The 25800-nt window shown below is 39.8% G+C and overlaps 1 protein-coding gene across 1 annotated transcript in view; it reads right to left on the bottom strand.

Annotated features, from left to right (window-relative positions):
• The window catches only part of CD109 (CD109 molecule), a 103467-nt gene extending 84157 nt beyond the window's left edge, over positions 1–19310 (bottom strand). The window contains exons 1-3 of the mRNA XM_087817476.1: positions 19222–19310; positions 17954–18120; positions 629–657 (exon numbers count right to left, since the gene is read on the bottom strand). Coding sequence (XP_087673602.1) covers positions 629–657; positions 17954–18120; positions 19222–19295 — 270 coding nt within the window. The 5' untranslated portion in view covers positions 19296–19310. The remainder of the gene's footprint in view (positions 1–628; positions 658–17953; positions 18121–19221) is intronic.
• Positions 19311–25800: the final 6490 nt, after the last annotated feature.

Raw genomic sequence — 25800 nt, 5'->3', positions numbered from 1 at the left:
GACTGCAGGGCTCATTAAGGCAGAAGCAGGACTAAACCGGCCCAGGCTCCTGTACTATTAGCCTGGGCCAGTTTCCCTCAGTGAAGTTCTCTATTTTACAAGAACATATCTCTGCTATGAGTTTGAAAGGCCTAATAAGCAATCTCCCTGAAGGAATATTATTCTTTAAAAAAAGGGGGGGGAGGGTTTCAGAATATACAAAAGAGGTCAGCCTAGTGTCTGACTAAGGCAAGGGTGGGGCAGGAATATTATTCTTAAATAGTCTGAAGATGGAACTGAACTCAAGCAAAATTCACAAGAAATTTAAATTGATACAAAAACCAATAAAATGTTAATTTATTTAGTTCACTGATGCAGTGTAATTTCTGAAACCAATTTTTTTTTTTCATATATTTTTATTAATTTCAGAGAGAGGAAGGGAGAGAGGAGAGAGATAGAAACATCAATGGTGAGAGAGTTGTCCCTGACTGGCCACCTCCTGCACGCTCCCCACTGGGGATCGAGGCCAAACCCCAGGAATGTGACCTGACCGGGAATCGAACTGCTATCTCCTGGATCATAGGTCGATGCTCAACCGCTGAGCCACTCTGGCCACGCAAGAAACCAAATTTTTTTAATGGATACTTACTGATGGAAGAATAAGTGTCTTGAAAGAGCCTAAAAGGAAAAGGAGGGGAGAAAAAGAGTCATAATTTGAACCTGATAATATAACACAGAACTCACAAGACTCCCCTAATACTCTTGGATGTGCAGGGAATAATAAACTTATTTGGTCAACCCAAAACAATTCTATTAATGCCCAGAACACTTGAGAGATTACATATCCTTGTGCCAAAAAATTAAGGAAAACTGGGCCAGACATAAAAGGGTATCGGTAGAGGAATCTCCCCAAAAAATAAGTTCTCCTTCTCTTCTCCGTTATCATTTCTGTTGTCACAGACGCTGCTGCTCTTGTTGCTGTTATAAGGTCATGCACAGAGAGAACCTACAGAAGGAATCTGAGGTTTAGTTCTTATGTTCTCATAGCCTCGTGATAAAGCAAGAAAAGGAAGGCATTAGTCATGTCAGTGGTGAGCTGGGACTCATAACTGGCTCATTAGTATTAGAGTAATGCAGACTTTTTTTTCATGTAAAGTTTCTAAACATAGGAACTGCTAATTCAACTCATGTCCATTTCTCAACCAATCCATTTACTTCAAGGGAAAAAGTGTTTCATGTTAAAAATAAAAAGAGTACTTATTCAAAGTTCCCATTTAAGTGACATGAATTCAGAGATGGTGACAGACCCTCAGTTCATTCATTTAAGAAATATTTATTAAGGGAACCACAATGAACAAAACAAACATGGTTCCTCTCCTCCTGGAGGCCACGTGTGTCTATCCCATGGGAATAGACAGGCACACAGCCCAGTATGGGGTAAGGGTTAAGTGAGGGGCCTCTGGAATCAGAGCATATGGGTTCTATCCTGAATCAGCCACATACTTGACCAAGTTATCTGATTCTCTAGGGTCAGTTTTTTCATCCATAAAATGAGGATGCTAACAATCATACCAATTTATAAGGCAGTTGCAAGGAACAAGTATGTAGATGCCTGTCAAGGGGATAGAACAATGCCTGGCACATAGGAAACACTTAAGAATTATCCACTGAGAATGTCAGCGTTCCTCTATAGCAGTGGTCTTCAAATTTTTGTGATGAAGCATTCAATCAATAAACTATTTAGTACACATTATCCATGTCAATTTAGATATATAAAGTTATATACATGCACTTTCTCAAACAAAATATTAAATATTAGAAAACCTTAACTTCTTAGTTTTGCTCGGTAAAATTATAGAAATAAAAGTTAGCATGTGTTCTATCTACACCCTTATAAATGGGCTTAAGCACTCCCAGATGTGTGTACACTCACTCTGAAGATCACTGCCCCAGTGGGCCTCAATGAAATACAAATATTTCTTCAGAAGCTGATAAGCATTTCAGCAAAATCTCTTACCCTACCCAGGACAGATCAGTTTATCCAATAACTGTCAGCATAGGAAGCAAAGAGCAGGAGTCTTAAAAGTAACAGGACATTGGACAAAAAATGTTTTTGAAAAGGTAAAGAAGGGAGGGGAAATTAAACAAGGGCTGCAATAGGGGGAGGGCAGGGAGCACATCAGAGGGATCAAGAGAAAGTACCTAGAGAAAACGATGCCAGAGTCTTAGGATAGGAGAAATTAGCCAGGTGGGGAAGGAGAGGAAGAGTTTCCAGGCACAGTAGCAGGAAATGCAAAGGAGTAGAACATGAGTTTACCAAAGCAAAGATCTGGGTGAGACAAGACCACAGGCAGGGAGAGGGTGGTAGAGTTGAGGACCAGATCATGAGAGGCCTTTTAGACATGGTGAGCCCTCTGCACGATTGTCCCAGATTACACTGTCATCCTGGCACCATGATTTAGCATTTTTGCTGGGTCTGTCTTTGTTTAGCAAAATATTGATATGAGATGGGTTTAATTTGCACAAGCTGTAACTTTGTAAGCATGCTTTGGAAATATTTCAACTTCCCATTAGTTCTTATTTTTAATGAAATAGACATATTCTATACTGAATTGATGTGAAATTGAGAAGCCCTATGACATTGCAGCAACTAAATTTGGTGAAACAGTCAAAAGAACCACAGAGACAATTCACTTGACAAGTTTTGTCTTATAAAAATATTTGTCAAAATGAGTCATGGTAGTCTTCAGGCAAAAAGACAGGCCATATGAAATATTTGGACTGAAACACTTAAACATTTCAATATGGAAATAATTTTAAATTGAGACTATTCACCATATAGCAGAATTTGCTCTAATCTTACCAGGTACCTCAGCACACGTGGAGAGAGTGTTTTCTCAATTAAAAATATTAAGGTCACTATATACCAACACTAAACAAGTGGAACTTGAAATTAAAAACAATACCATTTACATTAGCACTTATACTTAGGGTATAAATCTAACAAAATATGTACAAGATCTATATGAGGAAAACTACAAAACTCTGGTAAACAAAATCAAAGAACTAAATAAATGAAGAGATATACCATGTTCACAGATAGACTCAACATTGTCAACTTGTCAGTTCTTCCCAACTTTATCTATAGAGTCAATACAATCACAATCAAAATCCCAGAAAGTTATTTTATGAACATTGACAAATTGACAAACTGATTCTAAAGTTTGTATGGACAGAAAAAAGATCCAGCATAGCCAACTCAATATTGAAGGGAAAAAAACAAAGTTGGAAGAATGAAACTCTCTGATGTAAAGACTTACTATGAAGCTACAGTAATCAAGAGAGTGTTTTATTGGGGTGAGGGGAGGGGAGCAGACAAACAGATCAATGGAGGGAAACAGAGAGCCCAGAAATATAGTCAGTTGATCTTTGACAAAGCAGCAAAGGCAATACAATGGAGCAAAGACAGTCTCTTCAACAAATGATGCTAGAACAATTGGACATCCACATGCAACAAATATAAATCTAGTCACAGACCTTACATCCTTTACAAAATTTAACTCAAAATGGATCATAGGCTTAAAGGTAAAATGCAATACTATAAAATTCTTAGAAGACAACATAAGGAAAAAAAACCTAGATGACCTTGGGTATGATGATGCCTTTTAGATACAACCACCAAAGACACGATCCATAAAAGAAATAATTGATAAGCTAGACTTCATTACAATTAAAAACTCCTTGCAAAAGACAAGGTCAAGAGACCTAAGAAGAAAAGCCACAGACTAGAAGAAAAGATTTGCAAAAGACACATCTAACAAAGGATTGTTATCCAAAATATACAAAGTACTCTTAATAAAACTCAACAATAAAAATGCCTCTATTAAAAAACTCAACAATAAAATATACCTCTATTAAAAAATAGGTCAGCCTGGCTGGCATGGCTCAGCGGTTGAGCATTGACCTAGGATCCAGGAGATGGCGGTTCAATTCCCAGTCAGGACACATGCCCGGGCTTCGGGCTCAATCCCCAGTGGGGGGCATTCAGGAGGCAGCCGATCAATGACTCATCATTGATGTTTCTCTCTCTCTTTCTCTCTCTCCCTCTCCCTTCCTCTCTCTGAAAGCAATAAAGGTATTAAGAAAAAGTTCTTTCCCATAGAATTCCAACTAATAAATGTAGAAGGAATCCTGGAATTAGAAAATGTAAGAAATGACTCAGCCAATAATTACCAATCTTATGTGTACAAGCTAGGTGAGACTCGTGAGAAATAATAAACCATTGTTGTTTTAAGCCACTAAGTTTTGAAGTTGGTTCATTCACAGTAATAGATAACTGGAACACTTTCGACATAAAAAAAGGTTAACTAGCAAATCTCTAAAGCTGCAGAGTCCAATATAACAGCCTCTAACCACAAGTGGCTATTGAACAACTGAAATACGCTGCAAGTGTAAAATACACCCCATATTCCTAAGACTTAAAACAACGAAAAAGAATGTAAACTAGCTCAGTAATTTTTATAGCGATTTACATGTTGAACTGATAATATTCATGAATTACTGGGTTAAATTAAATATATTATTAAAATTAATTTTATCTGTTTCTTTTTACTTTTTTAATGTGGTTACTAGAAAATGCTATATTACCTAGGTAGTACCGTTATGCCTTTATTGGACAGTGCTGGCTTGAGGATAGAAGACGTAAGGCTTTTCCCCGAAGCAATAAAACCACCAACAGCTCTGACTGCATATAATATTTTTAATTTTGTGAATAAAATAACAATATGGATACTATTAAGAGTGTTCTAAAACCGTTACAAACATTAACTGGTTTAATACTCCCTCATCATGATCGTATTAAGTACTATTATTCTTATTTTACAAATGAGAACGCTGAGTCACAGAGACATTAAGTGACTTGCCCAAGGTCACACAGAAAAGAAGTAAGGCAGCCAAGATTCTAACCCAGGCAGCCTGGCTCGTGGATCCCATCTCTAAACCACTACTCTGAACTGTAGTTGTACTTCTGCTCTTTTATTCACTTACCTCTGATTATTGCAAAAGTTCCACAACCTGGAAGGCGCTGGTGTATGCTGGTATCGCCCCATGTCATTCACAGAGATTCAAAACCTCAATCAGCGCAGATTCCTTTCTCCCCTCAGCTCTATGTCAGTTGTCACCAGAACCTAAGGTTTCTTCTTCCATAATGTTTCTCCCAACCCTTACAGTTATACTATAAGCAATGCAGCAACAAAACTAATTTTAAAATAGCTCGTGTTAGACAACAACTTCCGAAAAGGACATATGATGAGAAAATTTCCCAACTCTTGTTATCAGTTCTTCACACTACACAGTTATGATACATTGGAAGTTAGTTTCAAGATCTGAAAGATCCCTCTTCACAAGCAAAGTAAAACAATACCCACATCTAAGGCGGGTTCCAACTCCGAGGTGGTGAATCCAGTGCAAGAGGTTTTGTAGGGAGTGTCTTGGGGTGGGCACCTGGAGAAGGGAAGGCAAGGGAAGGAGACAGGACTAGGGAGAAGAAGGGGGAAGGAGAGAGCTGTAGGCTCGAGAGGCATCCCCAACGGGCACTCAGAAGCAGCATGACCCTTGGGAGTTGTCCAGAGTTGGCTGGACCTCCACCCAAGGAGGGGTGCCCCTAGACAAGGCGACCCTGTTCAGCTGATGCAATCCCCGGAGGGCGCTGGCTCTGAGAGCAGTCTGTGGCAACACTCCCAGGGCTTGAGGCAGTGAGTCCTTCATCCCTGAAGGGCTGTATCTGGGGTGGTATGGCAAGGCATCCACAATAACGTCCCAGATTGGAATAAAACCAAAAAAATTAAACTGCAGTGAGCTGAACCCCAACAAACGTGCACCCTCGATCATTGAGAGTTACTTCTTTTTCATTACTTTAGGATAAATCATCGGGGCTGACTATTTTGACAGCCTAATGACTGGAGGAAACAATATGCTTCCTTTCTATCACACGCAACCTACCTCCCACCACTGGCAAATTTACGAAGACTAAGCTGGGGGGTGGGGCATGTAATTTATGTTTATCTAAGTGACACCAAGCAAGGAGAAAGTTAAAAACAGCTCTGGGTCTACAAACCAAATAAATAGTAGTTTGATTAATTGGAGGGCAAGCATTTTAGCAATCAAAACCAGCTACCCAGATTTGAAGTGCAGGAAATTCCATTTCATAGAACTTTTTAATGTATCTCTTAATAGAGTCAAACCTTTGACAGGTTTTGTCACTAGCTAGAAACTGGAACTACATGCCTGGGTCCTGCTGCTCTGACACATAACCATGTCCATTCAGAGACCCAGAAAAGACAGAGCTAGAAACAGAAGTTGTCCCCAAAAGCTCAAGTATAGGGGCAGAGTTGCCTACCCACCCCTGATTCTTGCTGGATTCAGGGAGTGACTCAAGGATGAGTAGAGAGATCCCATTCAAGGCCCACCCACTGGTCTCATGAGTCCTTATAAAAAGGTCAACTTTCAGTACTTGACATTTTTTTCAACTTGTCTTCCCTCTAAATTTACAAACGCAACTTGGAATCTCCTAGGCAATTACTAAGTCTTATTTGAAAGTCCTAACATTCTAGCAATAATTTACACTACCAAAACATAAAAAGGGGGGTGGTGTAGTGGGAGTGTAGACAAGGAATAGTAATCTCTTTCTCTGCTGTTGCTAGGCTGAAGATGAAACACGTAGTATTTACAAGTTGTTGTGAACTTTCCTGTCTGTTTCTGCAAGGCTCCACTCAGACACGGGAAATAGTCCCCGCCTCATGAAACCCTGCATGGCTCTCTTTTAAATCACCGTGTAAAGATACACTCTGCTGTGTAAAGTCCTTCTTAACCTTACTGCAGGTAACTGTAAAACTCAGATCATTCCTGTGTATAACCAGAGAAAGTCGATCTTAAAACCCTTCGATGCTTCCTCCTTCCCAGGGCCACTAAGTCACTCAAAGAAACCTTGTTTTAAGGCTTCACCCTTGGCACAGGCCTGAGAGCTGGCCTTTTGATTTACAAATAGAGTCAAAGCTATTTTTAAGTTGTGTAATAAGCATACACAAAAACTAACCTTTCCTTAACTTTTTAAACACACTCTATAACACCATACGCCGCCTCTTCTGACATCTGTGCTCACAAAATAGCCCTGTAGAGAATCACTGAAAGGAAGGAGTAGTGTGTAATTGGAAATCCACGAGGTCCAGAAATATCCTCTATGGAAAAAAAAAAAGATTTCCTACAATATATATGCCTGACTTAGTATTTACTGCTTAATTATTTTTGGCAGCTCTCTGCTATTCAGTAATATACTGTATAGTAATAAACTTAGGTATATCACTTTTGAGACCAAAATGCTGACCTCTTTACCAAGCATTAAATATTCTCTCATTATTCAGCAATTTCTTTCAGTGTGATGGACAAAGTGAAAAATGGAGTTTTCCACCAAAATCCGTGGAAGACAAAACCTTAAAATATAATATTTCTGCTCCACAATTTAATGTCACTTTAAAAGATAAGTAACTCTTCAGTTAATTCAATCTATGCAGGAAACACAAGTATTTCAATCCAAACAAACCAAAAAAAAAATCTCCTCTGGTCCCTTACATACTCTAATTTCTTTCTCTCCTGCCTCCCTTGTTTACAAATATCTCAATAAATATGAGTTTCATAAATAACGTTTTGTTCCATTTAGACTGCTGAGTGTAAACTGGGTCAAACAAAAACCCACTAAAAGTAAAATAAATAAAAGGGTACAGTATAAACAAGAGGTTAGGCTCAATACAAATGAAAAACCAAGAGTCAAGCAAAGCTCGGGGCTGCTATATGAATAGGTTAGTTATTACGACAGGGGCAGTAATCTATGGCCCCTGGGCCAAATCTGGCCACACCTGTTTTTCTACAGTTCATGAACTAAAGATGATTTTGCATTTTTAAATAGCTGGAAAAAATAAAACGAACAATATTTCATGACCCATGGAAATTATAGAAACTCTGAATTCAAGTTCCATAAATAAAGTTCCAGTGGTACACACAAGCACACTCACTTGCTGTGCGCTGTCTATGGCTGCTTTTGCCACCAAGACAAAGCTGACTAGCTGCCACAAAGACCATAAGGCCACCACAACCTACAACGTTTACCATCTGGCCCTTTACACCCTTACAGTATGGTTCTCTTTTGAGGGAGACTTCTTCCTTCCTCAAGGGATACAGAACAAGGTTGAAGGCCTACTTGAGTCAGAATCAAACAGCCATGAACAGAGAGCCTGACCCCAGGCCACAGGCTTGAGGGAGGCATCAGTACTAATATCTAATACCGGGAAATGGGAGGTATACAAGCTGACACTCAAAGTGTTTCTCTGTGCCAGGCACTATGATAAACGTTGTAAGGCAGTACACTAAACAAAGAAAAAAGAAATGGGTTAGTCCAGCCGGTGTGGCTCAGTGGTTGAGTGTCAACCCATGAACCAAGAGGTCACCAATTCAATTCCAAGTCAGGGTACATGCCTAGATTTCGGGCTCGATCCCCAGTAGGGGGTGTGCAGGAGGCAGCCAGTCGATGATCTTTTCTCATCAATGTTTCTATCTATCCCTCTCCCTTCCTCTCTCTCTAAAAAAATCAATAAAAACATATTTTTTTAAAAAAGAAATGGGTGAAATTATTTTTAATAACATATTTTATTTAACCCAATATATCAAAAATCTAACCACTGAATATGTAATCAATATAAAAATTGTTGAGTTTTGTTGCATTTTTGGTAATGAGTATTTAAAATCAGTGTGTATTTCACACACACAGCCCATCTCAATTTGTGCAAGTCACATTTCAAGTGCTCAAAAACTATATTGGCAAGTGGCTACCATATTGGACAGTGCAGTTTTAAAGCATTGTTTCATTTAATTCTCACAACAATGTTCTGAGGTAGGTACTATTATTATTACCATTACAGAAATAAAGAAACTGAGACTAAATGAGATGAAGTGACTTGCCCCAAGGTCACATAGGTAGTAACAGGTAGTGCTAAGGGTTCGATTCCAATGTGCCTCCAGAGGCCCCATTCCGATCCACTGTGTCTCCCAAACTGTACAAGACAGACCCTGCTGTTTCTTCCAAAATATTAATCCAAACAAAATCTCATAACCTCTCCCTGTCCCTCCTCTGTAGCTTAGTGCACTCCGGTGTTAGTATTGCACACATCCACTCTTCCATCCTTTCTCTCTCACCCATGTTGCTGTTACCCCTGTCCCCTACGTAGCCCTGTAGGCAATCATTCCTCCTCAACCCAACAGGCTCACCTGCAGGCTTCATACCGTAGTCCCCATTCTCATGCCCAAGGAAGACACAGCTAATCCATCTACTCTCTATTCCAGTAAACCCAGACTTGATCTTGAAACTATCATCAGCACAGCACTCCAAGCAGCCTCTATCAACTCAAATTGCCACATGAAATGAAACCTATGTTGCTTCCCTATGGGAGCATAAGGACAAGAACTCTGTGTGGTCACCGAACATTTATGCTATCCAGTATTGTGCCATATACAATTTGATGCCTAATAAATGTTGGGAATTCTCAAAATAGTAAATGTCCTGTCTTAACTAACTATATTCTTGAGGAGATTTAACACATATTTCAGTGGAAGTTAAATTTATTATACTAAATCATTTCTGCCAGTTACATTTTCATAAATGTAAGTTCTTAACATCGCCCTTCCAAAAGAAAGCTACCAGGTGTTCTTTAAAAAAACAAACAAAACCCTCCTCATTTACTTCCAAGCTCTTTACCTCTCTGGTTTTCAGATTTTAATTCATTTCTTGAGAACTAAAGACCTACAGACCTGCCCACTCCCTCCCTCTAGCAGATCATCTTTGACCAATTTCATTCTCGCCCTTGCAAGACAAGAAAGTCAAATCACGGAATTTTCCTAAGGAAGTAAAGAGTAGAAGAGAGCAAGACCAGAACCCATTATAATTATTTCCTTCTCAAGTTTTGTCACTGCACCTTTGGTGTGATGGTCATCTTAGCCCAGACCAAGATGATGGTGAGTTACAATTCCGCTTCTTACTCACACGGACAACCATGGAAACAATAAAATACCTCTACTCCAAGCCCTAAGCTTCAAGTGAGGCATACTACTGAGAGGAAGTATAATTTGTCACCCAAAATACACCTTTTGGGATATTGATTATGTTAAGCTGGTTATTTTTAAGAACAAAAGACTCAGAAACTTCAACCTCCCACCTAACTGCCTAAAAGAATTTAGATGGAGGAGCTGCTCCTGAAAGGGAGCTATCATCACAGATAGCTATATTTTAATATGTACTAAGTGTGACAGACAGGAAGGGACCTACCTAGGCCCATTTGATCAAAGTCCTCTCTATCCCATTGTTAAAGATAGCCCAGCAAACATTTACTTACCAATCATTTTCTTTTCTATCTCTATGTGAATTGCCCCTCTGCCCTTTGAAGGCCCCCCACACTATCCTTAGCTCAAGATGGCATATAAACCTTAACTGCCTGATCTGTATGCAGGCCTCATATTCTTATGGAACCCTCGTATGTACATATGTAATAAATTTGGTATTTTCTCCTGTTAATCTGTCTCATCTCCATTTGATTATTAGTCCAGCCAGAAGAACTTAGAAAGGTAGGAAGGAAAATTATTTTTCCTCCCCCACACCGCCACCATAAACAGCTCCTTTCTCTTCTCCCTTCTGTGTTCCTTCCCCCATATCAATTCAAGTATCAGCCTTTGCATTCCAAAACCCCAAAATCCAGCAGGGGCCCAGGTTAGGGCACCACCAGGGAATATCTCCAATCTGTGCTTCTCTCTCCAATGGGCCCCTACGTTAACATGTTTATTCCTGCTTCCAAAAAAGAGATGGCCAATCTGTACAATTTAGAAGCAGAAAGATTAACTATGGCAAAGTTTTCTTCTTCATCTCAAGTTCATACCTCAAAATATTTCTTTCCTTTCTCATTCTCTTCTATTTCTTTCTTACATCAAAGAAAAAATACTTTTTTAACGATCATCTACTCACCTGAATTCCTGATCCTGACCCCACCACCTCTCATGCATAAATTATCTACCCCTCACTTTTACATCAACAACTTTACCTCTCTACTGTGCCTTTTAACAGACCTCTCTCTTTTCAATTGTCAAACTTTTGCAAAGAGTGATCTACGCTCTCCACTTATATTTTCTCACCACCCATTACTTGAAACTTGGCTTTTCCTCCCAGCACTGGACTGAAAACCATTCACTTAAGGATCACCGATGCGATTTTCTTCCTCCGTATCTTCTCTCACCTTCTGGGACTCCTGGCACTATTAAAACCTTTGTGACTCTCTCTTCGCTTGGTTTCTGAGGCATCTCACCACCTTCAACCTATCCCTGTCTCTGGCTGCTCTCTGGCCGTCCATCCCACTGAGTTATTTTCTTCCTCCCAAGCTTCTGTCATCAGTCTTGTTCTTTCCATAAGCACTGTCTCTCCTGTGCCTCTCATGCATTCCCACCAAGACTTCAAATATTGTCTGCCTCTGAAAACAATGCCTTAAACTCTCTCCCTAACTACAATTTCAAAACTATCTGCTGGACGCCTATCTAAAGCAGAATGTAACATCTTTTCAGAAAAAACACACACAAACCTCTATTCCCTCATGACTCCACTCCCAGCCATTGGCTCTTTCCTCTGGCATATCCTTCCCTTCTCTAGTATGGGAAATAACTGTTCCCACTAAATGCCAAATACGTCAGCAGAGGTGGGACATATGAATAGACATTTGTATAGCTCTGGATGTAAAAGGTAAAACAGTACCATGCACAGGGTTACACGTAAGAAGCACTATTTACAAACCACACTGAATTTTTTATACAAACAAAAAATAAAAACTCTCCGGCCTCCTGCACTTTTAATATTATATGTTATCCTTCTGAAACCTCTGAAGTTCCTCTGATGCCTTCCTTCCTCTTATTCCCCACCCCTCCCTCAATCATGTTTCACATACAGCAAATAATAAATAATAAATTAATGGGGAGAAATGTCCTCGGGAAAACAATTAGTTTCAGCATCGCAAAGCCCCCTTAACAACATAAAGCAGTAATTTTCAACCGATGTGCTGCAAGAACTTTTAAAACTTGCAAGACCTAACTATTTAGTCAGGGGCACTGACCTCTTTCCCTAAGATTGTCAAATCAAAAAAAATGACAATAGCCATCTGATGTGAATGAATCAAAATTAAACCTATTTCTTTGTAGGATCAGCAAAAAATATAGTATTTGTGTGTGTGTTGCAAAATTTTAGTAATTAGTTTATGTGTGCCATGAGATTTTTAAAAAATAGAAAATCGCTGACATAAAAGATCAAACAGTAACAGCCCAAATCCTTTCTGTTTCCACCAAAACCCTCAGTGAGTCACCGGGACAGTGACTCATTCTGTGTTAGAAGAGGAGCTGCAAATGTTTAACTTGGAGTTTAAAGAATCAGTATGTTCACCTTCAACTTCACTCAATCACTGATTCATAATCAAACCCAAGTTTCTCCGGTGCTTAAAATTAACACCAATGCTTAGGCTTGGGGGCTGCTTGAAAGGCAAATTCGGAAGTCTGGGAGGGGCCTTCTCTCAGCTGTCTTGAATCACCATCAACTTGCAAAGGCACGCCTCTCCTCTCAGGATTTCTGGTCAACAACAATTCTTCCGATACTAAAGGGCGGTCGTTCTCATTTTGAGTTTCTAAGAATCACTTGCGTAAAATAAAGTTTAGGTTCCTAGATCTTACCCATGCCTTGAAGGAGTGGCCGCAAATCTGCATTTTTAATACTACTCGAACTTTGAAACACAGCCACAGAATTTAATGTTAGAAAGATCTATGAGGCTCCTGGCCCCGCCCCCACCCCATGCAGAGCCATTAGTCCGCAAAGAGCAACTCCACCTTGAGCTGAAATAAGAAGCCTGCACAAAAATGCAGGTAAGCATTTTTAAACTCCTTAGTTAGCCTTATTTCCTTCCGTATCAAAAAAAAAATCTACATTTGCAAATATATCCTCGGTCTTACACACAGTTCTCCATAAGTTAGGAAAGTTTCCTAGAGTATAATGGGAATGGCACTAGACTGCAAATTTGGGGACCTGCAATCGGTATCCACCAATAAGCAATTTCACCTTGGGCAAGTCACACAACACCGCACCTCAGCCTCCTCAGCCATAAATTAGGTGATTGAAATGACTTATCTCTGGGGTCCCATCCAACTCCCACTCTATGAAGTTCAAAGTAAATTAGGAGGAGAGCTAGCATTGCATCTTCAGATGCAGATTATATTTCATTAGATCCAGGACTAAACTCCAACCAGCAAACATGAAAATGATTTTAAACGAAGATGACTGAAACAGCATTGCATTGAAATGCCAAAGTAAAGCAAACAAAAACTATTTCATGCTTTTCCAGGCAGCAGAAAGCCTTCAAAGTCAGAACCAACAGAACGAACTTCAAATTCAGGCTTTACCATTTACTGTGCTAAGTCAGAAAAATTAATTGTTCTCTCTCAGCCTCAGTGTAGTGCCTTTTTCACTAGGGCTACTAAAGTTAAATATTGTGCAAAAAGTCCCTGGCACAATGGGGAACGCAATAATTAACACATTAAATCACTTCCCATTTTCTCCTAGTGATGTGCCTTTTATAGAGTTCCCAGTTCAAGATCATCCCAATAAGTGATTAATAATTGCCTCTGACATAATTGTTGCAATTCTCTTCTAATAACAACAGCTACCATTTTCTTAAATAATTCCTATGTGTTAAGTGCTTTAAACATGTTAGCTCACTTAATCCTCACAATAACTGTGTAATTGTAAAAGTCAGGAACCATCATTCTTCAGATGATAAAACTGAAGCCTGTTGAGATCATGACTGCCCACAGCCACACAACCACTAATGAAGGGGCATTCAGGTAGCCTGGCTTCAGAGCCCAAGCACATCATGATTACTCTATGTTCCTTTATCTTCTGGTACCACCTACCTACTTATACAAATCACACACAATAGCAAAGACATGTGAATGAAGAACCCACACTCTTTAAAAATAATTCTCACGTAACTACAAGTTTAGACTGAGCTCTACCGGCAAAGCTGCAGGTGAAAACCTGCCCTGGGAGCTCTGCCCACACACTACACTCATTAATCTACTCTCATAAAAACCATGAGGCTGATTTTGATCTACGAGTTATGAAATGTGTGATCGGGAGCTTTGTTTCCACCAGAAAGCCATCCTGAATTGGATGAATTTTTCTGAAGTTTTCGGCTACTATATCAATTTAAGAACTATTGATTTCCTACCCTCATCGGGATGGAAAATAACATTGAATAATAATCCATGTGGAAAAGATAGCAACAATAAAGGACAAAGAAGAATTTTTAATTCTTAAAAAACAGAAGGTAAACACCCGATTAACTCGCTAAGATTTTAGGGCAAAAAGAAAAAGCGAGTTATTAAAGGTTACAGACCAGCAGGCACTCACCAGGAGATGTCCTATTCTTTGATACAATGGAAGATAAGATCATGAACCTAGTTCTATTCACTGTAGAGATGATGATGGTGAGATTGATAATGATGGTAGTGATGATGTTGGTGGTGGTGATAGTGACAAGTACACTTGAATGCCTGAATCTCACCACTAAAGAGGCATTAATACATCTTTATAGAGAACTATACAAAGTTTAGTAGAAACACTTTTCCTAAAGGGCTATTGTTAAAAAAATAAAATAATTGACCCCCAATAAATGTAGACTAGATTAAAAATGAATAAATGAACTATAATGTAATCAATGCTGCTGGCCTCAGGGATAAAAATGCAAACAAAATTTTCCCTATGTCAGTCAAACAAATAAGTAAATTCTTCCTTGAGGACAAGCCATACTTTTTTGCTTTTATTGAGGTATGTCCTATGATTCGAATCCTTTAGCTATTACTATTTCTGACACAAATTAAGTGAGAAATGTATTCTGGTCATGGTGAAACACTACCCTGCCCCAGGAATTTCTAAGACTAGGGCTGCTAGAAACAGCCACTCAGAAACAATCCCCTTCCTTACCCAGCTCTGCTAGAAGATTAATCTTTATTAAAATCAACCTTTCCTCAGAGGGCCAGAAAAGGAAGTGATGAAATAATCAGACCTAAAATGTATGTATTTGTGTTTATATGGTTAAGAATAAAAATGAATCCTAGAAAGATGCAGACCCCCATTGATTTAGAAGTCCTGTTTTATCTACATATAGTTACAAATGGAGAAGTCAGATAAAGCAAAGGATGTGAATACAAGAAGGGAGAAATGTCCTGATCCTTAACTCCTCACATTCCAGGAAGCATCTGCTCTGAGAACAATGACTCACAGTTTCAGATAACAGAATAACATTCTCTTTTCAGAGAGGAATCGTGTTCCCAGCAACGGTATTTTCAGTGAAACTGTATCAACAGAGTCAAAAACTACCCCTAAAAGAAGCATATTTTCTCTTTCAAAGATCCACTGGGCAACCAGGATAGTATTGTCGCACCCAGTCTTGAGTGCTTTAGCCTTCTCAGAGGCATGTGACAGACTCTCTTCCCAAAAGAAAAATCTAAGAATAAAGTTAAAAACCAAGAGACAATAACATGCACCCCAGGTGCTGGCAATAACTGCAGAAAAAAGGAGACTGGCAACGGAAATTGCAGAAAAGATAACGCAGGGGAAGTTCTAGAATAAGAGTATGCAAACATCTAAGCAAAGCCTAAATATTTATCAAAATCATCCAAATCTGCATTACAGAAAAACTGTCACACATGTAGAGCCAAAATAATAATTCTTAGTAAATAATAATTAATGTGGAACTACCTTAAATATTGTCTGCTGTGACTTAGTATTTCAATATTTTCTTTAGCCATAATCGTAAGACCAGGATTCATTCATTTTTAAAATAATGGTTCAGCCCAGGCCGGGCGTGGCTCAGTGGTTGAGCATCAACCTATGATGCAGGAGATGGAGGTTCGATTCCCAGTCAGGGCACATGCCCGGGTTTCGGGTTCCATGCCCCGTAGGAGGTGTGCAGGAGGCAGCTGATCAATGACTCTCTCATCATTCTCTCTCTCTCTCTCCCTCTCCCTTCCTCTCTCTGAAATCAATAAAAATACATGATTTTTTTTTTATTAAAAAATAAAATAATAAAATTAAATAAGAGGTTCAATAATGAAAGTAGAGGTCTGCCTCCATGTAAAAAGGAAATGATGCCTACTGCATCTTCTTCAGTACAGTGGTACCTCGGTTTTTTAATGCAATCTGTTCCGATGACCGTTCAAGTTCTGAAACTCAAAAACCGAGGAAATCTGAGGGACCCACAGCCGACAGCCGGGCCTCAGGATCTTGCCCTCAGCGGAAGCTGTGTGGCGTGTTCAAGTTCCGAGGCGGTTCAAAAACTGAAGCATTTACTTTGGGGTTTACGGCGTTTGTAAACCAAAATATTCATCAACGGAGACGTTCGAAAACCACAGCACCACTATATTATTACATTATATATTACTTACAATATTAACAGTTGTTTATCGAGTGCCTAGTAGGTGCTAGATACTGATTTTAACTTGATAACTACTTTGGGAATTAAATTTCATTATCCCCATTACAGATGAGGAAATTGAGGCTCAGAGCAGTTAAGTAACCTGTTCAAGATCACACAACTAGTGCTAAGACTCAATTGCAGATCTTAAGCACTAACCAACACTTCCTTTTCCAGGGAAACAAGGCTTCCCTTTTTCCTGGCATTCTCCTATGAAAGACAAAGTGGCCTGGCCCCTGCACACATTACCTCTTCCGGACTCCTCTCCCAAACATATCCACCCAGTCAATCAACTTCCAGCAGAGAAAAAACCGTGAATATGGATCAACTTTGATTTTATCTCATTTCGTGATGGTAATAATTCTTGTAGTAATTAATGCTGGTAGAGAATAAATATTTATACAATGAACTGTTGTGAAATCCTACCCATCCTTTATTATGTGCCCTACATTTTTTAATATCACTCTTAACATTATAGGTAGTTGTGCCTCAATTTCTGGCCTCTGACTAAATTTAAACATGCTTCTGGTTAAGTGTTTATAGTTGGGTGGTTGGATTATGGGTGATTTAGGTTTATTTCCTTTACTCCCAGTGTTTATCACCTATCTATCACGTGATAAGCACTAACCATATATTACTCTTTCAATTAGAAAAATATACAATAAATGTTATTTTGATGAAAAAATGTTTCAGTATTTACCCACCCCCCAAAAAAATTATTATTTTCCCTTAGTACTGGAAAAGAAGACATTCATTAACCCAATTTAATCCTGGGCCAGGTAAGAACACAAACTTGAAATAAGAGATGAAGTTTCTCTTATAAATGGCTCCCACTTTTACATTATCTTTGTTACTTTAAAAACTAAGAAATGTTTCATGAAACTGGATTTTAACTATTGCTCTTCTTTTCCTTCCCACAGGTCTATTTAGTAAAATATTCTATACCCAATAAATATGGTTTTGTGTCAGACTGTTAACCACACCCATTTCCTCTCCAGGGCAAACATTCACCTACATTTCCCATCCTCCTTTGCAACTAAATGTGATCATTGAAAAAGAAGCAGGAATGATATGAGACACTTCTATGTCTAGCCCATAAAAATCACCCACATGAGAAACTCCAGGCTCTTCTCCAGCAGTCTTGGAAGCTAAGTGTTGATGATAATGGAGCCACAAAATGGAAGGAACCTGGGTCTCTGAATCACCACTTAGAACACCCAAGAACATCGTTTTGAAATTTACAGGAGTAAAAATTAAAAGTATATTATGTAAGCCATTCCAAATTTGAGGTTTCTCTGTTACCCTACCTAACACATGGCTTTATTAACATATTCCATTTATTACAGCAGAAGGGTAAAGCTCTATGCTGTTTATCTTACCTTTTTCAAAGACTCCTTCTGCTTCCAGGACAGAGATGGTAAGGTTTGCAGCAGTCTTGACCAGCTCCACCTTCACTGTGACCTGTGAGGGGCTGTGTTCCAGGAGCTGCACCCCAATAGTCACATTTCCTCCAGGCCTGATCATCCCAGGAGCTGTCACCAGAAATCTGGGCATAAAGAATTCCCAACAAGGGAAAACCAAAGTCTTTTATCCTCACATCTCCATTCTTTTGTGATCCTTAAATGTTATAGACAATGAGATAAAACTCTTCTATTGTTCAACTGCAACAGTTCCAATTAATATTGCCCTGTTGCTCCATTTAGCAAGTACATTGAAGTACCATTGAAACAATAATTCCCATAAATCAATGTTAATATAGTAGTTCATGTACCACTAGAGTAGAGCCTGTATTATTACTTCCATTTTATAAACTACAAACAGCACAAGATGAGCTTCAGTGTGGATGGCTTACACTGGGGTGTGCAGAAGTTACTGGCAGCGTGCAAGCCTCTAAACTTCTTTTACAGATGACCTCACCCCAGTGTGATTTTTTTTTCTCTCTTGGCTTAAACACATACACACACACACACACACACACACAGAGGGAGAGAAAGCGATTTTGCCTGTTTCTTATTCTAACCTTTGAGTTTGGGCATTTGCCCAAGAAAAGATTGTCTAACCAATACCACTGATTGAAATATACCATCAGACATTAAACTATCAGTGGTGAAATTTCCAGGTGTAGCAGGGCATAAAAGTCGCTAAAACAGCATTTTCTCTGCCCAAGCTAGGGACCAGGACTCAACTGCAAAAACCTTCAGGAGTGGGGCACTTTCCAGCGCTTGGGTGCCCCTGTAGTTACCTTTCCACAGTGTCTGCACCTGAACCACGCTGCAGCTCCCTAAGCCACCCTCTGCCCATGCCAAAGCTGAGACATCTTGTTTAGAAAAACTAGTATCCTGTGTCTTGGCGTGAAGAAGGCAGGCACGCCGCTTGGGAGCAAACAGCTGAGAAAATGCAGAGGCAACATGGACTAAAAAGAAAAGGAGTCTCTTTAGAAGGTAGTTACGGCCACAGAGACGCTTCAGCAACTTCAAGGGTGAAGAGAATAACTGTCTCATGGGGAACCACGCTGAAGCGACACATGGTCAAACGGCCAGGCCGGTGCAGGTAGCGGCCGCCGCGGCGGGTCCGCTTCCCACCCGCGGCCGCCTCCCGCAGCCCGGGCCCCGGTGGACAGCGCGCCCCGCGCGCCCCGCGCTCCTACCTCGGGGCTGCGGCCAGCGCCGCGGTCCACACGCAGACGAGGTGGGCGGCGGTCAGCAGCCGTGGGCCCCGCATCTCTGCAGCGTCTGCCCGGGAGACCGCGGGCTCCTGGGGGTACTGCCGGGCAGCGCGGGGTGTGGCTTTCCGCCTCCTCCCTGAATCTCCCCGACCCGCGAGCTCGGCCGTCTGAAACGGGCGCGCCCGAAAGCGGAGCGATCTAAATTGAGACGGGACTCGGTGGCTCCACCCCTCCGAGCGGGATCACAATGGCGCTTCTCGCAGCTCTGGCAAACATCGCAAATCCAGGCGGGTGGGAAATCGGCCTCTGAGGCGGGGAGCCCACCCCGGCCCCCGCGTCCCTGCGCCCCGCGGAGCACACAGGCGCCCGCCGCCGCCCACCGGGTTCCCCCGCTGTTTACACTAGTGCCCGACCCGCGGTGCCCCGAGTGAGTAAACAGGCGCGTTCTTGTGAGGAGAAATTCAGAGCAGCTATGTGGAGCTGGGAAAAATCATTTTCTTCAGACTGTAAGTCAGGATGTTAGAGAAATGGCAAACACACACACGCACACGCCAAACGGGTGCATTTTACTGGGAAGGTGTTTAATGTATATGAATGTGCACCAGAGAAAACTTTACTATTACCTTAAAACAAGAATCGAGGTATATTTTTTGATTCACCAGGAAAATGTGGTTTCTCAGCTGGCACATGCAAGAGTTAGGTGTTGCTGTTTGGGACTCTGAGAAACAATCGGGGAGATGCTTTATACTTTGGGCTGTGTCTGAACACACTTGTCACAGGCAGGTATTCGTTAGAGCTGGAAAGCGTGCAGCAATCTGTATTAACACAGCTAGGCCTGGGGTAGCTCTCCTGTGCCAAAGAAGGCCAGTGGCCCTGGCGCCCAGGGATACTGGTCTCCAGCTCCTCACTGTCCTGGCTTGTCAGCAGCTCCTTCCCCAGCTCCTTGGCACTGCCACCATGTTCAGATGACTCAAGTTTCACCATGACTACACCATAAAGGCAAGGAACTGCCAAAAACTGTTGAAAAACAGGCACATTGAGCCCCAGACAACTTAAAGTCTCTAGTTCATGGAGAAAAGTTTTAGATGGTGACTTTTTAATAGAGGGCAAAATGAGAAAGTAAAAGAGGTCAGCGAGCAGATGTCTTATGACAAAGTTATGTGCTAAAAAGGGGGAAAGTAGCACCTAGACAAACTGTGGTTTTTGGAATCCAGGAACTTGCTTTCCTCCCTTTCCTGTTCCACCCTTTTTCACCCTGCTGAACAACTTTCGGAGGTCCCTCATGTCCTCATGTCTCCTACAGGCAGCCTATCTTTAGTGGCTGACTTCCTGTGCAGGCAGGGCTTGGATATGGGGAAAAGTATATAAGTGGATCCTTGGGTTCAGATCCTGTCTCTGAAACAGCTGTTACTGCTAGTCTGGTCGCTTTATCTCTGTTCAGAAAGAAGGGCCGGGGACAATTGTGAGCCAAGTATCAAAGTCTAACAGTGCTTCTCAAACTCTTCTGTGTATGAGAATCACATTAAAATGCAAACTGATTCAGCAGGTCTGAGACAAGGACTGAGATTCTGCTTCACCTCAGCTTTCAGTGGGTCACAGAGTATCTACAGGTAGAGGCCATTCGGGGGCACTTTGATGAGAAAAGGAAGTTGGAGAAAATCTTTTCAAGCTTCACTTTATAAGATGGATCAATAAATTCAGGTTTATTCTAGGCAAACGTAAAACGGACTCCAAAAGATTCGTTGATAATGTTGCATTTCCAGAAGACTTTTAGAAAGGCTGAGAACCACCTAGTTGTTTTATAGAATTAAATGTGTGCAGATTTTAGATTGATGCAACCTCCCTGTTTACGCCTGCCTTCTCACAAAACACGTTTATTGAAAAGCTTAATTAACCATGCTGAAATTTAGCCACGTGGATTTGCACAGGGATGAAGTTATTACATGCCTGGCACAGAGTAACTACTCAATAAAAGTTTGTTAAAAGAATTAATGATCTCAGACAAGAAAGGGATGAAAGAGTTCATCACAAGCAACCAGTATTACAAAAAATGTTAGAGGGACTTGGAGGAAGAGGAGGAGGGGAGAGGAGAAGAAGAGAGGAGGAGAAGAAAGGAGGAGGGGAGGGGAGGAGGAGGGGAGGAAGAAGAAACCAAAATATGAATAATAAAATGGCACTAACTCCATACCTAGCAATAATTGCTTTAAATGTAAATGGATTAAATGCTGTAATCAAAAGACATAGGATGGCTGAATGAATAAGAAAATAAGACCCATACACATGATGCCTACGAGAGACCCACCTCAGATCAAAAGGCACACACAAACTGAAAGTAAAGGGATGGAAAAAGATATTGTGTGTAAATGGGAATGGAAAATAAAATGCTAGGGTAGCAAACCATAAGACAAAATAAACTTTAAAACAAAAGCTATATAACAAGAGTCAAGGAAGGGCCCAGTAATTTCACTTTGGGGTATTTATCTGAAAAACCCAAAACACCAGTTCAAAAGACATATGCATCCATATGTTCATTGCAGCGTTATTTTCAATAGCCAAGATATGGAAGCAACCTAAGTGTCTGTCAATACACAAATGGATAAAGAAGATGTGACATATACAGGGTGTCCCAAAAAAATGTATACACACTTTGAATAATTATAAAGGCAGTGTTTATTAAAATACATTTCATTTTCAAAATGTAATAGAAATCAGCTGTTAAAGTGTGTATACATTTTTGGGAGACACCCTGTATATAAAATGGAATATTAGCCATAAAGAGTGAAACTTTGCCATTTGCAATGACATGGACAGACCTAAAGGGTACTATGCTAAGTGAAATAAGTCAGACAGAAAAAGACAAATACCATATGATTTCACTTATATGTGGAATCTAAAAAACAGAATAAATGAACAAACAAAACAAAAACAAACTCATAGATACAGAGGACGACTGATGGTTGCCAGATGGGAGGAGGGCTGAGGGGATGGGTGAAAAGAGGGAAAGGATTAAGAAGTACAAATTGGTAATTACAGAGTAGTCACGGGATGTAAAGAACAGCATAGGGAATATTATAATATTGTAGTAACTATGTATGGTGTCAGATGGGTACTAGACTTATCGGGGTGATCACTTTGTAAGTTATATGAATGTCTAATCACTATGTTGTACACCTGAAACTAATATAATATTGTATGTCAACTGTAATTGAAAAGTAAATTACTTTAAAGAGTAAACATTTTTTAAGGGTTAAAAATTAATAAAAACTGAAAATAGTCTGAGAGTAATAACAGATTGGATTAAATAATTATGGTATACTTATGCAACAGAATGCTATAAAGTAATTATAAATTGTGTTCTTGAATTGGAGACTAGTTGTTTAGAGTTAAATATTTATGATATGCTGTTGGGGGAAGACTGTTTTATAAAACGGAATTTAAATGTGATTCCATTTTTATAAAACTAAAGTATGTTTATGTGTACACACATAAATATTATAGATATATGCATTAAAGAAAGACTTGAAGGATGGTCACCAAAATGTCATCAATATCCTGGTGAGTACCTATATCTGCCAAGTTTTCTACAATAAGTATATATATCATTTTTCCTTAAGAAGGAAACAACAAAAATGGTATTGTTTTGGTAAATAGTCTTTAAGGGAGCATCTTGGAATAAAATCCATGAATTCAGATACCAAAAAAATTATATATCTGCCTCCCATAAAAACTGACCTTTGGCATATGAGCTCCACTCTGTTCCCATGTCCCTTCTGACCTGTCTTTAGGGTGTTGTTCAGTGAGAAAAGCAGAACCACCATGAGACCAATTCTATGCAATTGTGGGAGCTATGGAGCAGCCATTGCCCCTGCTTCTGGTGTTGAGCCTAAAGTCACCCTAAGTCAGCCAGGGGAGAAAAGCTAAAAGTGAATGAGAGCAAGGAAACATGAGGGAGAATTGGAACCCATGTCTCTACTCCACCTCCAGCTTTGATGTCATGGGTAACATGCAGAAGAAACTAATATCTTTCACCCTGAGCTGCATATGCGCTGTGCCCAGAATTCAGGAAGCTCAAGGAGGAGATCCTCTGAAAACTAGAGAAGCTACAGGCCCCATTGCCACCCCACACCCACCAAGTCAGCTAGCAGATCAGTAACAATATGGACAGCAGCCTACCTGCCCCGCACACTGCACTGACCTTCAGAGAGTAAAAAATACAGCTCTACTATGCTGCTCACTTGAAAATTCACATAAAATATCTCTTACAGACAACATGAATTCAGAACCATATAGAGAGAGGAATTCTGAGAAATTTAACTCCATCTTAGATAAGTCAGCACAGTACAAAGCTACCAAAGCCTATGCCTCATCAACGTGGCATCTCTATATACCCCTTTAAGCCACACTTAACTTCAAAAGAAGACAATAAAAAAATCATGCTTTCACTTAACATGATGCAACTATCCCTCATAGAACCAAAAACAACCTAACCTGTCTCCAAAAGGATACAAATTCCCTTTAACCATCTTTGGACATTCATGTCTCTTTCATATCCTGTAACTTCAGTACTGAGGTATAAGGTTAACTATGATTAACACATGTTAGAGGGTAGAGAAATGCGTGGCAGAAGGAAAAATATTGGTTAATATATACACAAATGTATATCAAAACAAGAAGGAAATGCAAATAACTATTACAGTCCTTATTTCTGCTACTGGTGGCATGATAGTAGATGGTATTTATAATGACCTTCTTCCACTACCTATTTCTCTGCCCTCAGTAAGCAACTAAGCTAGTCATGGTTCTTCACATGGTAGGGTAACCCAAATCTTTATTCCTGAAGGGTCTGAGTCATTAGCGGTCTTCCTGGTATTATATTATTTTTTTCTATTAATTTTAATCACAGGATGGAGGAAAAGTAAAAGATGTCCAAATAAGCATATCTTCTGCATTCCAGAAATACTCCTTACTTCCTTTCTTTAGTGGCAACTCCTTGACAATCAAGATCATTCAGTCACTCCAGCCAGTAGAGTAACCCCTTCTTTGGCTATTCATTCACTGACGTGAAGAGCCCCAAGTGACCAGGTAGCAACCTCAACTGCCAGTTTAACTGAACCATCACAGTATCCCCAGTGGAAGAGTTCCTCTCTTGGGAACTGAGACCTCTAAACCAGCAGAGCCCGATGTTGTGGGAACGGGAAACAAACTGGAGTTGTGGGTCACTGGGGATAATAGAGGAACCACTCTTACTTCTACTGCCTTAGTCTCAGACCAGTTAAACTGGGAGAAACACTGAGAGAAACATTTATTACTGATTTAGAGCATATACCACATCCTAGCTTCCATTGTTTAATTTTTACACATTCAGATTTTGCAACATTTCAGAAATATTATGTGTGAAGTTAATGTCTATTTACATTCATCTCTGTTTGAGAACTATTTAGATAAAATCCTACACAGAACACCAGACTACTCTCTGAGAATCTTTTATACCTTATCCAAAGGCAGAGGAGGAAATCCCTGTCCACTGAAAGACAACAGATAATGTTGAACTTAACAAGGAATAATAAGAATGAAACTTGTCCTTAACTTTCTCTGTGAGTACAAAATTTAAAATTACAATTCTCTATCTAACCAAACTATCAAAGGAGTGAATATAGAATAAAAACATTTTCAGAAATGGAATAGCCCAGAAACTTTGCCTTCCACAAATTCTTTTCAGGAAGTGACTTTAGAAGGACATATTTAGCAAACCAATGAAATAAAGCAAGAAAAAGGAAGATATAAGATTCCGGGAAATGAAAGAGAGCAATGAAGAGAGAAGTTCCAACAGTAAGAAGAATTCAAGGAACAGGCCTCAAGGGGCAAAAAGGAATTGTAGTAGAATAAACGTGATATAGACCCGGGGAGAAAACTGAGACTATAATGATGTAAAGTGGTGCAATGAAAGGGAAAGGAACTTAAAAACTCAAGGGAAAATAAAAAATAGTGTAACCATAATTCATTAGTTGGCTCTACGGTAAACAATAATTATATAATTATATTGGCATAAGCGTGGTTTATTAGTTTATAACTTATAGAATCAGTCTCATTAAAAGAATGAACTCCATCCCGACCTTCCAACATGAACTGTATCACTGGTGACCAAATAGTAGATATGGGGAAATTTACCTTTATAGAAGTTTTCCAGCTAGTAAATGTAAAATCAATCTTAGAAATACAATAGCACCATATCACAACCCTTAATGAATTAATAGATCTAGAAAAGTATTGTCCAATAGAACTTTCTGTGCTGATGGAAATGTCCTATATTTACCCTAACACAGTAGCCATGAGCAACATGAGGTTATTGAGCATCTGACATGTGGCTAGTGCAACTGGAAACTGAATTTTTAATTTATTTAATTTGAATTTGACAAGACCACTTAGGTGGTGCTGTGCTCCATCAGGAGACTTATAGTATCTGGATGTCTCCTTTTGTGATACTAGCAGTCACTATGATCATTGTTTTATTTATTTAATTCTTCTAGCAACATGTGACTAATAGTTACCATATTAGATCAC

The sequence above is a fragment of the Miniopterus natalensis genome, chromosome 5, assembly GCF_054644295.1.
Source record: "Miniopterus natalensis isolate mMinNat1 chromosome 5, mMinNat1.hap1, whole genome shotgun sequence".
Lineage (NCBI taxonomy): Eukaryota > Metazoa > Chordata > Mammalia > Chiroptera > Miniopteridae > Miniopterus > Miniopterus natalensis.
Note: the sequence above shows the minus strand (reverse complement) of the source record. Positions and strands in the feature narration are given on the sequence as shown.